At 41.0% G+C, this 16,635-nt stretch overlaps 1 protein-coding gene across 4 annotated transcripts in view; it reads left to right on the plus strand.

Annotated features, from left to right (window-relative positions):
- The first annotated feature begins 4,785 nt into the window (after nt 1-4,785).
- pcsk5b (proprotein convertase subtilisin/kexin type 5b) overlaps nt 4,786-16,635 on the plus strand; it is a 72,862-nt gene continuing 61,012 nt past the window's right edge. For 2 of the 4 annotated variants that reach the window (XM_051422480.1, XM_051422481.1), the window contains exons 1-2: nt 4,786-5,467; nt 9,775-9,879. In XM_051422480.1, coding sequence (XP_051278440.1) covers nt 5,288-5,467; nt 9,775-9,879 — 285 coding nt within the window. In that variant the 5' untranslated portion in view covers nt 4,786-5,287. The remainder of the gene's footprint in view (nt 5,468-9,774; nt 9,880-16,635) is intronic. The other 2 variants (XM_051422483.1, XM_051422482.1) reach the window with 2 other exon arrangements.

Consider the following 16,635-nt stretch of genomic DNA (forward strand, 5'->3'; position numbering starts at 1 on the left):
TCTCTGACTTGTCTGAGTCTTTTTATATTTGTCTGTTTTTCACATGGGTTTTTCTACTGTCTATTCCACAGAGATTGCACCTTTGTTCTCAAGGAAATCTGATTGCTGTTGGGTTGGGATTTGTAGTATATGGTGATTAATGCAAGCAAATAGGATGGCAATTCAGCAATTTGATTAAATCATATAAACCATTTTTTTATTTGAAGTATCTTTTTTTCTTTTTGGTTTCCCCTGAAGATCCAAAACAGTTTATTTCAAATCAGTAACTTGTGTGTGCTTCTGTAAATTTGCATAGTTGTGTGAAATTAATCACCTGTTTTCCTTAAAAAAACAAAAACAATAGTTCCTTGAAACTGAAATTAACATGTTTTGTAATCTGTTGCCATAACTGTGTTCTGTCTAATAGTCTTTTAAAGCCAATTGACCATATGGTGGCCCAGCTTGAGCTAGACACAGGTGGCTCTCTGACTGCAGTGACTATCACTAGACACCCCCTTTTCCCATGAAATGCATATTGCATAGCATTGATTCTATTAATAAAAAAAACTTACTGCCAAATCAAAGGACGCAAGATTAACCAGTTTTTATTTTTGAAATGTTAATATTATGGGATGATGTGATCCTTGGCTCGTCAGTCGTCACAGCACAAACTTTCAGTATAAATATGAAGACAAACAGGACAGTTGGAGTATGTGATTGTACTGAACTGCTACAGTAATTCAGTACAATCACATTCGTTACAATGGATGAGGATACAGTCATGCAAAACAAGAATGGATAGATTTGTTAAAATGATGTCACTCTTTTTGAGAAATGTAAGAAACAGGCTAGAGAAAAAACTGGATCATGAGTCCCAATTCAAAGTTACTGAAACAATCTTTTACACCCTTATATGAGGACATCACATATATTCTCAAGGTATTACACATGTTCTTCACGTAATATTTGATTTATCTCAAGGATGTTTGAAGGTCCTTAAAGGGATGAATTAGTTGATTTCTTACAATATTTTAATTACTTATCTTTAAAAAAAAATAGTTTAATAATAATAATAATAAATAACTTTGGAACACATAAAACGTAATGTTCCACCTGTAATCGTGGAAATGGACATGAATGTGAAAATATTGACAGAATTCAACTGCAACCTCCTATGCTTAATCTCATCAGCTACCACCAGATGGCAATATATAGCTATGTCTTAAGGAGTCCATACCATACACAGGAGTACTTTATTTAAAACAGGAAGCCAGACCAGGTGGGTCACAGCTCAAAGGAGCATAGAAATTAAATCCTCCTATTTATTTTGGGCTTTTTTTGTTGCCTTTATTTGATAGAGTAGGTGAAGAGTGACGGGAGAAAGAGAGGGGATGACACGGAACAAAGGGCCACAGGTTGAACCAGGGCCGCTGTGGTAAGGACTCAGCTTTAGTACATGGGGCACACACTCAACCAGGTGAGCTACTGGGCGCCACTAAATCCTGTTATTTAGAAGATATTCTTGCATATGGACTGTGTAATACTGCATAACATTGACCTGGGTCATATTTGGGACATAAGACAATTGGAGAACTCTAGTAAACACTGATTGATACATACATTAAAATAAATCATGCAAACCAATCAAACAAGTATATGTTGACCTCAGTGGGAGAATGCCTACACATGAGATATTCGAACCTGACACACTCTTCTCACATTGTTCGAGTAGTTTTGAACTGTGTGTTTTAAATGATAACACTACTGAATAGGTACCATAGAGATTAGAATTCACATTCCTCATGGATGCAGGATACCAACGTTTTCTTTGGCCATGGCACTCTCTCTATCTCCCCCTTCTTCCATCTCTCTCCACTGAATGTAGAGAGTGTGTGTGCTGCGAGAATAGCCTATATAACCCTGGTATGTGGCTGACAAAGGAGAGAGTGAGGAGAAGAAGGGAAGGGTGGTGATGGGAGGGTGGGATGCAGAGCAGAGAGGATGGAAAGTCGGTGAGTGGCAGGTGCTATTGTGGCCTAAGTGCAGGAGCCTACAGCAACAAGGTCAAAGGTCAAAGTGAAGTGGAAAGGTCAACCTTAACTCCCAGGAAGCCCACCCAGTGAGTGATATAGATAAGGGGGGACAGAGAGTGTGATGGGCTCTAGGAAATAACTTGAGGAACAGGAAGGTACATGAAAAAAGGATAAAGACAAGATGCAGTGTAGGTCAAATGAATAAAGAAAAACATTGAGGTCAACCAAAGGCAGGCGCTAAAGAAAATGATGGATCCAGATTCATTAGAGAAATAACAAAAATGGAGAACATCTGGAAAGGAAAGCAAAGCAAATGATAGAACGAGAAGGATGGGCCATGATGGCTAAACATGGAGACACGAGAGAGGTTATGGAGAAGCAGTGGTCGATGGGTAATTGCAAGATGCGTTTGAATGCAAGAGAGGCGTACTTGTTTGATAACACCCTTGTCTTGATGGGACAAGAAAATCATGTGGGAGGTTCCCCTCCTAGAAATGTTGGGCTTGATAGTGAATGAACAAATTAGCTGTGTCCTTGTTGAATAAAGCTTGTTGGCCGCAGTTTCCTATTGGGGCCTTCCATTGTGTTGTATCATGGGGGTTGTGTGGAGGTAGTTTTTTTTAAAGTTGTGTTTGGCCCAAACACATGATGCACCCTGTTATTTCATTGGAGAGGCACAGGAATGCACACAGGAATGCCCCTCGGAGTGTTTGTTGACACTCATGATCATGGCTCTCAGATGTTGACAAAGACGTTTTGTTGGGGTTCACTCGGTTCACTCCCTGGAGACACTCGGGAAGCCGAGAGGCTGTCACGCAGGATATCGCGACATTTAAGATCTGAATGGAAATTGGGGGCCCTGGTTCTCAAGGTGGCCTCGTGACCTGGGTACTTGATTTAGATCCTCAAATCAATTTCTGCTGTGTTTCGTCTCCTCTCCTTTTTTTTCCTTTAAATTACAAGCCCTTCCATCCGCCTGAATGGAGAACGATCACTGGGTGTTTTTTTTCCCCCTCTATTCCCTTTCATCTCCATCTGGGAGACCATGAGATGTTCTTGTCCCCCTGCTTGTTGTGAGATGTGACAGCGGGGTCCATTCAGCGAGAAATTGGCTGCAATTAGTGCAATTATGCTGATTTTCACTTGTGTCCCATGCAGAACAGAGTTTTCGCTGTGCACAGAGACATCCCCGGGAAACTGCTGCAAAACAAAAACCCATCAATCAACAAAGGCCTTGAATGAAAGGCTCAACTGCACATAATACCAGGCGCATTCCATAATGACAGCGTTTAGTCAGCTGTGACCTGTGTTGCGATGGGGGGCATGACATCTAGAGCTTCACTGATTAAGGGGAAATATGCAGTATAGCCAAGGGCAGACGGCCTGCATGGCAGCAGTGGATGCGTAACCCAGGCATACAGTAGAGTTAACTGTGAGGTTGGTTACAATATGACAGCGTTAAACACACCTGAGTTCAGCTCATATCCAGGGATTTAGCAACGGATAAACTCACTCAATCTAATTAACCCACTTTTTGCAAGATATATTATAAGCAATCCATACTGTTAATCAAAAGCCAGGAAGGTCAAAACAATGAAGATAATCATCAAACTGATCAAGTTGTCAGAGAAAACTATACATTCATGTTTTTTTTTCTGAAGATATAATACCTTTTTATGTCTGTGGCTGTTTCCCATTGGATGATGACTGAGCTGGAGGTCATAGTTTACTCAACTTTACATTGGTATGTCTATGTCAATATTGCTCAGGAGACTGACAAGGCTTGCATTCAACAGCAGATTTCAAGGTGTATGTGTGGAGTGCAAAATGTAATGCATCCACTTGTTAACTGGTGGACTTCTTAAAGGGAAATTTTAGGGAGGAAAACACCACTGGCATTACTGTGCAGCAGTTTGTATCAATTTCTTTTAAAATATAACACACTAGTAAAAAAAAAAAAAAATACAGACTCTTTCAATAGAATTTAACGGGTATTCTCTCATTGTCTACAAACAAAACCCAAAAATAAGATATATGCTGTAAACATACAAACAAAATTTCTGCATATTTTCAAGATATTTTATTGCAGACTATACGCATTATTAGCACATGTTACATGATACCAAATATTTCATAATGTTTTATAAATAACTGTATTTTTCTTCATATTAGTGCTTTGGTAATATTATTTCTGATTAACAGTGTGGGCGAAATTAAAATAAAATAAATGTTTTAACATAAGACGTTGTGTCCCTTGTACTTTCTTCATCTATATTTGATATGTGGGAAAATATGTGGGTTAAATAGGGTCAGAGCAGGGTCAGGGTTAGGGTTAAACAGGGGGCCACGGTTATGGTTTCTCTCTAGAAATCTACAGACTCAAGGTTTTGTAGCTTTTGAGGCCACTTGTGTTATAATGCCTCCTTGCTATGGAAGTAGCCACAGAGACATGAACATGTTAGTCCTGAATATACACATTGTTTGAGATTGTTGTCACTTTTGGAAGTTCAACTGAGTGTTAAGACAAATCAAAAGGCATCATTTAACATTGTCTAACTAGGATAACTTCCGGCCAGTTTAGGTTTAAGAATTGTATTGTTAAGCCTCCTGGAGGAGAGCCCCCGGGTGGCGCCCTGGCCCCCAGTTTGACCCCCCCCGGGCTGTGTCTGGGGTACGGTCGGTCTGCGGTGGATCCGAGAAAGAGTGTCTTTAAGACCCAGCGGAGCTCGGCAGGGAAACCCCGCGGCTTTAGTTGTTTCTACTCTCCAGAGTGTCAGCTAGTTATTTGTGGGGAGGCGCTGTAGCCATTTCGCCACATGAAAGCCCGATGAGCTGAACAACCAACATCCGAGTTGTTCGTGGAGAAGAGAAATCAGCTTTGAGGAGCTCCGCGCGCACACAGGCGTACACGAACTCGCGCGCAAAGACGCACGGCGCGCAGACACGTACACTTCCTCCTCCTCCGCGGTGGAAAAAAGAGAGAGGGCACACGAAACGCAAACTTCCAACTCTCCCATGTGGAAAGCGGAGGTTTGAGGATAAGGTATATATTTTCCTCTTCGGGGCTCCGTTCCTCCCCCCTCTCTCCCTCTCTTTCTCTCTCTCTCTCTCTATCTCTCTATCTCTCTATCTCTCTCTCTCTCTCTCTCAGTGTTTTTGCCCCGGATAGTTGTGTTTCTATGAGAGTCTTGCTCGGTGAGAAGAGAAGTTTGGTTGTTTGCCTGGTCGGCTGAGGAGGAGGAGGCGGAGAAGAGTCGGGTTAAAAGTGGGGGAAGATGGTCCGCAACGCCGCTTGGAGAAGAAGCTTGCTGTGCGTCCTGGCGCTCAGTCTTGGCTTTGCGTCCCCGCCGTGTAATGCTCGGATTTACACCAACCACTGGGCAGTTAGGATAGCCGGTGGAGCCGATGTGGCCGAGCGGATAGCGGAAAAATATGGCTATAGGAACATGGGACAGGTAGGTCTTATTTGTGTTTTTTGTTTTCTTGTTTTTTCAACTCTTAAAAGTGGGGCAGGTCAGGCTGGTGGTTGCTATTCCTCTACCAGTAGACCAACGATACGAGGTCAAACGTCAAAGGTCTGAGGTCCATACACGAGCCATGAAACGTCTGTGTGATTCTCTAAGCCAGTCCTATCCTTTTTTTCTGTGGCTATCTGTCTCTGAGACAAGAAGAGAAGCTGCAGGAAACCAATAAAAGAAGACCAAGGGGAGGATGGCACAACAGGTGCCTCCTCGCTGTGTTTCCGCGGATCATGTTCAGTTTGCGGGCTGCAGCCACAGGGAGCTCACTATCAGCCTCACAGCCACAGCAGTCTCATGTGCTTGGTCCTTTTGACACACAAGTGGTGTATAGTCTTAGAATTTACATCAAAGGGTCCACAGTCAAACAGATTCTTATGTTGTTTCTTTTTGTGCCATATATAGGACTCAAAAACGTCCCCTGACCAGTCCTGCTTTACTTGGCTACAGTAACAGTTTTTTTTTTTAAAACATTACATGGAGGAAGAGATGGAGGTTTGAGTTGCACTTCTCTGCTTATGTTCTATATTCTCGCTGTGAGTGTAACCTGGGCTCAGTCCATAACTGGGCCCACTGGATCAGCTGCTGTAAAACACCACTATTGAGCTGTGTTTACATTTAGGATGAATCCTTTAGTAGATGCTCCCATACTTTATTTGTCAGTATTCTCAAATTGATGATGTATTTCTAAGGGGGTTTTTGAGCAGCTAATGATGAAGCACCACTACAAGAGAAAATGTTAAAAGACGCACCTCCATATTTCATTAGAAAAATTGGAGCCATTATTTTTAAATGACCCGAACATATGCATGCCTCTACAGTGTACGACCCTATAATTTCCATAAGATCTGACACTTAAGCCCCAATGTCAAGGCCATTGCTTAGTGGAGTCTAAAATAAATCCCAACCACAGCTGTAGAAAAAATATACATACAAAGGAAACGCTTGTTTGAGATTTTGTCTCACTATCGTCACATTATGTCATTTTATTAATCCACACAAGTCTGCACAGGTCCAGGAGGAGTGGTTTAATTGGTCACTTGAAGAGTTTAAAGAGAAATCCTGTGTCTTTTATGGACAAAAGAATTATGCCACACAAACGTGGACCCCACACATACTCCAGAGTATCGTGACCGAAATACGTGGGTAGTTCAAGCCTGCACTTGCCAGCCCTCAACATGAAGACAGCGTGGAACAGAGGGGGGCATTCTGACAGGTTGTTGTGGGGTAGCCTAGTCAACAGCTATTGAACCCCCCCTCCCTCCTCGACTTATCCAGCCCGCCCACCCACTATACTCCCCAGAGAGCAGGCCTTAATGGCCTCGTTTATCCCCTCTCTTTGACGGGAACTAATGTGTGGACCCCCCCCCCCCTTTCCATACCAGCCCCCAATAGGAATTCCCCTGTGGAGTGCAGTGTCGCTCCCAACCCCCACCATTCGCCCTAATTTCCATCTCAATATGGAGCGTTCATTGGACTTTGACACCTCATAGACAAGAGTTTTACTTCACTTCCTGGTTTTGGGGTCAGCTGAAAGCCGCTCCCATGGGAGCGATAACAGCACACTCTGGTTTCCTAATGTGAACTTTGACATCCCCATCATCAACCCCCTCCCTCTTATATCCGTGCAGCACTTATATATATGGGGAACGACATTAAACCTATAAAGCGAGATGACTTATTGCACATGTTTTTGCAGTTTGATGGTGCTGTAGATTGCAAAGAGATGCACTGTAACGGTTTCTTCATTTGATTAAAGTTACTTGGAGTTTTCATAATGATTGGCCTGGTTGCGATAAGTGATTTTGGGATGTAACTGCTAAATGAGAAGGGAAGCAAAGTAGTTAAAGAGAGAAAAGGGGGGATGGGTAGGGAAAACATGTGACACAGGGACAATATAGTCTTCTTGACAGGGGTGGAAAGAGGAGAACAGACAAAGATAACCACACACTGGGAGATGGAAGGAGGAGGGAACGAAAGAAGGGACGATAGATGGACGGATGGATGAAAAGAGTTGGCATGGAGTGAGAGAGCACCTCGTTGGGGAATTCTGGGTAATCCTCTTAACCATGGAGCCCCCTTCCCAGACTGAGACACTGGTCCAAATTGAGTCAAAATCAGCTGACAAGGCCCTAGATGTGGATATGTGTTCAAACTGGTGTTTCGAAGAGATGGGAGAGGATTTGGAGCTGTTGAGAAGGAGTGCGATGATCTGTAGCCAGACATGGACAGGAGGTGGTTGCTGCAATAATGAGTTATGAGATGAGTTAAGTTGTACTGATACATCAGTTGTTAAAGGCATCAGGCCAACAGGGCTTTGTTATGAAAGTTTGTTATGCTGAAGTGAGTTATCAAGAATAACATTAATACCTCACAAATACTGATCATTTTTATCCAAGCTACTCACCCCGTGTCTGTGATTGACTGTGACTGTGAGACTGCAGCCTCTGCACCACATAGCAAGGTGGTAGAAGCGTCTGTGGACACATTACAAAAACATAAACATTTTTTTGCAATGACAGAGTCCTGCTCTGTGTGTGTGTGTGTGTGTGTGTGTGTGTGTGTGTTCTCATCTTCTTGTGTGATGCCAGTTATTGTTCAGTTGTTTAATGCGGACAGCAAGCAGGTATCTGAACCACAGTTATTCAGGCAAAACTTGAACTTGTAGTTAAATAGTTTGACCCAACTATGACCCATTCAGAGTAATTTCCATGGAAAAAGCAATTCCTGGTCGGATTAATAATGTGTTATTTGGAAGATAAATACATTCAGTAAAAATGTCTGTGATGCAAGACATCATGAATCACTGAAGTGCAAGTGATTTCGCCTCAAAAATTCGTTACAACATACTTCCCAGTAACCAAAGGTTATGCTGAAGTTATGATTCATTGTGCGGTTTATTGCATTAGAATGAAAGTTCAGTTGACAGTATAAGCCCTGCATTTCCATCTGGAGATCACATGTCGTCATAGCTACAACAGTAACAATTCTAGCCATACTTGTATATTAGAGTTCAGGCTAAGAAGCTGCACACTGATTGTGAGATATAGTGCAACCTGAAGAGGTTTATTAGTTTACTTGTGAATTTGAAAATGTAATTTGACAAAATTGGTGATTTAAAAAAAAAAAAATTGCAAAGCAGAAGTTTAGATCTGTGCTTTAGGTTTTTTTTAAATACTGTGTGTAGAGCCTTTCCAGCAGCTCCCCATTTGCAGACACTCCTAGTGGGAAGGGTGGCCTGCTTAATGGCAGTGCAGATGTTGAGTAGATTAAATAGGCGGTGGAAGCGCGATATGTTGAGACCTGTTTACACTATGAGAAGCATCCAAACTGGTAGCCGCCTATTATCGAAGCACATTTTGTTAGTATATAGAACGCTTTGTAATGTGATTACCCAAGACCTCTGATGTGTGCTGTGTTTAATGTTTGGTCTTTTCAGCCAGGCCTATTGGCACTTTTTTTTGTTTCTCAATATATCAGTCTGGAAGTTGGAGAATGTGACTATGTGCATGAGCATTGAGCTGAAAGATGATCTAATGGGCTCTCTGGTAGTGGAGCTCAGCCATGGATCAGTGACGCACCATAGGACCCTTGGCAGCCATGACAGTTTGATCATCTGAGGGATTGCATGGTCTTTATCAATTATTAAAACTAATCACCGTCCAGCAGCTTGCCGCCTGTCTGTCATTGTCAGTCTGCAGATCCTCTGTCTTCCTTATCTCTCTGTCACTCAAAGTCTTTGTTTGTGTGTGTCTGTATGTCTGTCTAACTTTCAGTCTGTCTCTCTGTGTCTCTTTGTCTGTCTTTGTTTGACTTGTCTGCCCTTTATGTCTTCCCTTTTAGTCCACGTCCCTTTCATCTTACCACGTCTTTATTTCTGAACTCAACAAAACCTTATGTATAATACATAAACATAGAAAAACATTAACATCACAACACAGAAAGAATATCACTTTACTACTTTAAGAGAAGGAACATACTTTCAAGAACTTTTTCGAATACTTTAGCTGTGGTGTTTGTGGAGTTTACCCAATGAATTAATGACTATGATAAACTCTAACATCATATGTATGTATTATGTTTATACTGTATATGTGTCTGTTTCAAATGTTTCTCATGATCATTTATAGGACGTTGTGGAAAAATATCTTGTTTTTAAAGTTGCACTAATGAGTTATGGTGAGATTGAAAGGGTTATGGAATGAATGAATACTTTTTTTTAAGTCTTTATATATGTTTTGCAGATTGGGGATCTCAAAGACCACTATCACTTCTTCCATAGTCGGACCATCAAAAGGTCAACTTTGTCCAGCCGTGGTCGCCATAGTTTCATCTCTATGGAGCCCAAGGTAAGCCTGTTGCACCTTTTAGTGAATTACAGGTTTAGAATCAAAGTAGTTCACAGAGTATGTGTTTCTTGTGCATTTAAATGATAATGGAGACAGTTTGATAAAATAATCGTAGGTAGGTGGCTAGTAGCTTTTTCTTAGCTGTTCATTAGTTCCTCAGTTTTTGAAGTTGTGTTGGAGATGAGTTAGTTATCATCCCGGGATCTAAATGTGGAACTCCATCTGCTGATGAATACAAAGAATTGCAGTTGAAAGTCCTGGGAAAAAAAAAACCTTGAAGTACGATTGTCTAGTCAGAACTTTTACAGTAATAAACGAGACAGTTCTTTACTTTTTTAGTTTTTGGCAGGTATTTTCTGAGAATTGTTTTCTTAAAACCACTTATCGATTTTTTCATGTGTGTTTGTTTAAAAATGGTATATACAGATGACAATTTGAAGGAAAAATTAACCCAAACCCTCTGGAACCATCTCCATTCTCCCATAGGTGTTCAGTTGATTCACATCATTTTCATTCTAATCAAACCATTCAGTGTGTCCTGTATTGTCATGTTTGTTCACTCATTCATTCAGGTTTTTCCTTTAATTTGTCACTCATCTGTATGTTTATTGAATATGCCATTACAGGATAATCATAACTTCCACTTTAGAAGTAAATGTATTACCTGTTTAAAAGGTTGTGCTCATGTCATACATTATACAGTCAGATCCAGGCTGTATTTGATGCACATGTCTGTGTGGAATACACTTTACACACCAACTCAGTTGACTCTGCTTTCTGTTCCTTTACCTACACACAAATGGGTTATTGCACAGTACAGGAACTATTAGATTGCAGGAACATCCCAGTTTTCTTGACATGTCACGCTGGACTGATCACAATCCTGACAAATGAATTGTGATAGATGAGGATTGCTATTTTTCTATTTCACAAACCCAGAAACTTCAGGTTTGATGGATAGGTTTAGATGTCAGGTGGGAGATTACAGCATTATGTCTATATAATTTTCTTGAAATAGAAATAGGCAAAATGTGAACTACATATCCAGCCTTCAGGCTACAGAGAGGTCTGAAGACCTGTAATGAATTAGGACAATGCGTCTTCCTGACTGCTCTTCAGGTGTGAGGTTCACAAGGCCACTTCAAGGACAGGATGAAGTCCCAGAAAGAAGTTAAATCAAAATGAAGGGAAATTGTCAATTTTCCCTTCCACGTACAGAAAAGCAATGCCCCTACCATGGCAACTGATTATCTGAAACTAACTTGCTACAGTATATTAACCAGAGGTACCAGGTTATGTTTCAGACCTAAACTCTCAACTAATGGATATAACTAGTACTGCAGATTTCCAGCCATAATGAAATTGAGTTGTACCTGAAGTTTTGCCACACTATGGCTACTAGTCAGAGCATATTAAAATATAAAAATAATATAAATATGTAATCTATTTAATATAATTTGACATGGTTTCTACCTCACCTAGGTTATGATTGTCTTCTTAAATAAAATACCAGCTTGCAAAGCATCTTAGTCAACTTAACAGTATGTTTTTTTGTGAACTGACTCATCAAACAAGAGCATTTGACCTAAGGTAAACCCTTACTCTTGTCCTGTCAGTTTTCCTCTCATCACTGCACCAGGTCATCAAACCCTGGCTGCATTATTAATGAAACCTGAACCTTGCACATCTCTGACCTGAACTTAATTAAAATACATGTAACGAGGTGCTAAATCAAACTTTAGGGCAAGACAGTTTGTGGAAACCTCATGCTCCTTTTTAAAAAAAGAAAAGAAATCATATTTGTATCTGATACAAACTTTACTTGATGTGTATGTTGATGTCTCCTGCTGGATGAAGTGGCTCACTTTATCGAACAGGCTTGGTCTTGGATCCTGAGAAAACAAGCAGTGGATTCAAGTGCATTTAAGTTTGTTTGTATCTGTGCATGCACATGAATGCATGCTGGCTGCTGAGGAATGATAATAATTAATCAGTGTGATTATAAAAAGAATGGAAGAACAGAAAAGAAATAGTGAGCAAAACAGAAAGTAAAAAATAAGACAGTGCCTGTCACCTTTTGTTATCCATGTATCTTGTTGTCCTCTATCTCCTTGCTTCTTTTCAATTTTCTTTTCTTTCTCTACTTGTTTTTAGTCCACTCAGCTTGTTTTGTCCACCTGCTGTCCTTACCTGTCATCCCTTTTATTTTCTCTCTCTCTGACTCCCACTCCTACCCCCTTTTATCACTGTTGCTTTCAGCGTACTTGTCTCCCTCCCTCCGTCTTTGGTTCTCTTGCTCTCTTGGGCCTGACACTGTGCCATGGTGGAAGAAGGTTTGTGTCCTCATGCCAGCTGGCTGAGCGACTGAGATTTTAGAAGACTAGATCAGAGAGGAGAGTTTAAGGACAGAAAAGGGAAAAGGAGCAATTACAACAGAAGGAGAGTGAACAGGGGCTGAAGAGAGAAGGGAAGAGGGGAAAGATGGATTAGAGAAACCAAATTAAGGAAAAGCGTAGTGAAGAGGAATGGAGCTGTCAGTGTTTTCCCCCGACTGGCTACGCTTTCAGCGTAATCTGCGGACCTGTCTGTGGGTTTGGGATCCACATGACGGCTAGTTTGGCACCAGCGCAGTCTGGCATACTGCTAATGATGTTTTGCAATCAGGTTTTGTAATAATGACAGCCGTGTGTGTTTGTGTGTGAGTGAGTCAGATGGGTGTAGCGGTGCCATGAAAGGCGCACCCTGCCATCCACAGTACTCATTGGCACGCATGTTACCATGGTGATGCAGCACAGCACAGATTACCACTTTATGGCATCCGCCTAACTGCAGTGTCACTTGCCTGTCAGGTCAAAGACCACTTATTTTTCCAGGCTGGTGTATGACTCTGCCAATGCCATTGGCCAGTAGAGAGAGTGTGTCTTCACCTTGATAGTTCCACATCGCTAAAGATCGTTATGGATTTATATTGTGTGTAGATGTTCATCAGTATTTCATATACCACTGAACAGACAGTGAAGGCCTAACTCATTTTATAGTCTCAAAAGAATTTAATTTATTTTTTATTAATTTCTCATTTTTAAGTTAAGTCTTCAATGTCCTATAATTGTACTTTATAGGTTTTGTAATGTTACTGTAACGTTACTGAAAAGCCAGTTACATCATAAATGTACATTTGTAGTTTGTGTTTAGCTTTCCCTCCGTATATCACAATATGAATACAATCAATTTCAGAAAGACAACGTGATGACATATGCTGATTATGCCAATTAAAACTGCATTTATGAACCTGCTAGTTAGATCTTCTCTTTGTGTCCTAAGCAGCACTCAGCTTGCACCTTGCACAGCATGACGTACGCCTCTGAGTCATTCATATAGGGAGTTCCAAGAGAATTTGGACAGCCACAGACTGTTTTGTTGTAGCTGTGCACTGTTATTAGTTTTTGGTGTGAAATGAGTTCAAGTATACTCGGTCTGCTTTGTTTGAAATCTATTTCCAGCATTTTCAAGTTTACTGTAAACAACAATTAGAGTACTACAGTGGTTGTTTCTCCCTTTTATAATGTCCTTTTTGAAGTCTGTGCAGAGATCAGTGCAGAGATCAGTAGAGAGCAACAACTGCTGAACACCTCCGCGGTCTGTCCACGGTGTTCTGTTGCAGGAGCATGGTGTTTCCAGCCTGTTTCACTTAGCGAGACTCTTGTTTACTTGAAGTCATTTATCCAGACGTGCAAGAAAACTGAGAGCCAGGTGTGGTCCACAGCTGAATCCTCGCCGGGATAGACTGAAATGCAAAATGGCTGTGATGACAAAATCAAATTTCAATGTTTTTTGGTATTTATGAGTTGCAGGCTTGCAGACGTCACGCCACATAAGGAAAATATGTTGCAACATAGTTAAACTTGAATGAGCTCAAATCTAATTATTAAACAGTTAAAACTCCTTATGTCTGCTCATAGATTTTTCACCCTTTAGGGCTCACTGTGTTTATGAACATGTGTGGAAGACAAGGACAGTCGCAGCATTAAGGAAACAACACAGATGGAGCTTGTGTACCTGTCAGGACCTTAGGAGCAATTTGCATACGCACAGGTATTATGAGACTCCACACAGTCCCAGGTACAGATTTCCACAAAGCCAGGATGCTTTCGTGGCATTCTGCCATAGAATCTGCTTTTGCCTCAAATTTGTTTAGCAGATGAACCATTAGTTGACGCCCTGAGACACGCGCACCTACAGCTGGCCAGCACAGCATGACGGGGCTCAGGCCATCATAAGTTGCGCGACTATGTGCTGTGTTTGGGCTGAGGCTCTGAATTAAGAGAGCACAAGATCTGGCTTCTTGTGTCTGTCCAAAGGTTGTTATGGATGTTTTACGACAACAGCCTTTGACCTTTATTTAAACTCACAGCTTTCAGTTCTTTTGCCTGAAACTCAAATGGCATCTCAAAAACAGCAGTGAAAGTGGATCAATTTGTTCCCATTTGTTCTATTGAAGTGAACTCTTCCCCAGTTTCCCCTGGTTACTGACCCAGCCAGCAAGAGCCACCTGCAAACCCTTACACAGAGAGCAAATGAGAGAGAGGGAGGGAGGAAGGGGGTTGGAGTGGGAAAGAGAGAGAAAGACAGCCGATCTCAGAGAAAAATGGGCATCTGCGAAGAAGAAGACACTGAAATGCAGCGAAGGAGAGATGGCGGGGAAGAAGCAAACGAGGGAGAGAGATGAAAAAAGTAAAGGAGTGAGATAGGAGAAGGAGTCGGACTGGGAGGAAAGGAAAAAAAAGCACAGTGACGGAGAGGTACAGGTGCTAGGAGATCATTCCTCTGCTCCACCAAGCTGGAGTTAAAAAGAATGGAGCAGATCCAATCGTCATGCCTCAGAGCCAGCCAGCGAATTGGCACCGAAACAAAGGCAGTGATACATGGGCAAGTTTTAGAGGCAATAATAGAGGGCAATATTGTCTTTGTTTGGATAGAGACTGGCAAACGTGACACAATTGAGGTTGATAACTGAAGGCTGTGGCCAGTAAGTGATTTATCAGGGACAACAAAGGATGACATTGCCCTTGATAGCTTTAGAAAAACGATACCATTTATGTGCTCTGAGTTATCCGGCAAGTGGAGGACAAAAGTTTATTTTGTAAATATAGAAATGCAAAGTCACCCATGTAAGCAGCAGCAGTATGAAGATAGAAAGTAGGGAACTACTTCGAATGCATAAAGAAACAAAACCTTTTTCACTATAGTGGAGATTAAATATATAACATGGAACGGTAAAACACTTGCACATTTTGTCCACTGTATTTTCAGTAGAGTGAGCAGACACTTCAAGTATCTACTGTAAACATTGTAGCCGTACACGTAACCTGTATATAAACTTTAGACTGTGGTGGAACAGCTCTTTATGAAGAAGATCGACAATATGTTGCTAGAACGATCAATAAAACTAAATAACCAGCCCTTCTGAGAGCAGGGACTGAGTTGTCTATATAAACACCAGTAGAGTTGGTTAGTAGATATTAATGTCAGTATCGACCACATTCCCACTGAAACCTCTGGACTTATTTATTTTTCCTTCACACTCATATTGATATTGTCACAGTTTGCTTGAATAATTTTCTTCTGGAAAAAAAGTCCAGTTGTGATAATGAGAGGTGTGAAAATGAGGACAATGACAATGCCGCACAACTGTTGAATCTAACTACTTTAGATGTAAACTGACGACAACATATTTCTGTTTTACAAATTCAGTACCCAACTTTTTTTTGGGATCTATCTTGACCTTCAGTAGTATTAAGATGGAAAAACCTGAAATAACAAAATTCTTTGGTTGAACAATTTTATTTTATAAAAGTTGAGGAAAGCTCAGACAGCAAACCAGTATCATCCGCACTAAACTACTAAGGTAGACGAACACTTTTTAGAAGTCAGTGTAGGATATTAAGTATATGGCCATATTAATATCGGATACTTCAATGAAGGTGGAGGTCATCATCAGCTACAAAACAGCACCTGACTGAGGCTCAAAGACACTTGCTAGCACACAGATGCATGATACTTCTTCGGTTCATGTCCTCCTTCATTTGGGAAGTTGGGCATTGGTCTGAAATCCTTTACATTCTCAGGTCTCGTCAATTCCATCAAAATTGTCTCTTTTTTTTACGCCATCTGTAAAGTCTTTGCTCCATCGTGTCTGTCTGTAGAAGAATAAAGATGAGTGGCAGTGACGTGTTCATCGTCTGACCTTCCTGGAATTACCAAGTTAAAGGACAAGAGCAGTTAAGAATTACACTGCTGATCAAAGATTGCGGTTGATGCAATGCTAATATATGCAGATTGTAATGATACACCAGTGGTTTTGCACCGACACACACGCACAATTCCTGATGACAGTGTTGTTTTGAAGCTAATGGCGTGTGTAAACGGTTGCTTTGAAGCTGATGGTCCTGACAGAACTTGGAGTGAAATGAGCTGAGTCCTCGGCAGACGGAGAAGCACCAGGCTAAAACAAAACATATCACTGGGTTTTTTACTCTTTGTCTCTGTCTCTGCCCTGGTTTGTCATTTCTTTTTCTCCTATATTTTTTTCTCTTAAAAGGGAGGTCTACACTCTTGAGTTATTAAATTACGCCATCTACAGAATTGTTTTTTTCCTTCACTATCTATAAAGAGATACATACTTGAGTTATTAAATCAATGTTATTTATAAAATCAATCTTCCTCTCTTCACTTGCTGTCTTTTGGTCTCACTTGCTA

This window comes from Dicentrarchus labrax, unplaced genomic scaffold (genome assembly GCF_905237075.1).
Source record: "Dicentrarchus labrax unplaced genomic scaffold, dlabrax2021, whole genome shotgun sequence".
Lineage (NCBI taxonomy): Eukaryota > Metazoa > Chordata > Actinopteri > Moronidae > Dicentrarchus > Dicentrarchus labrax.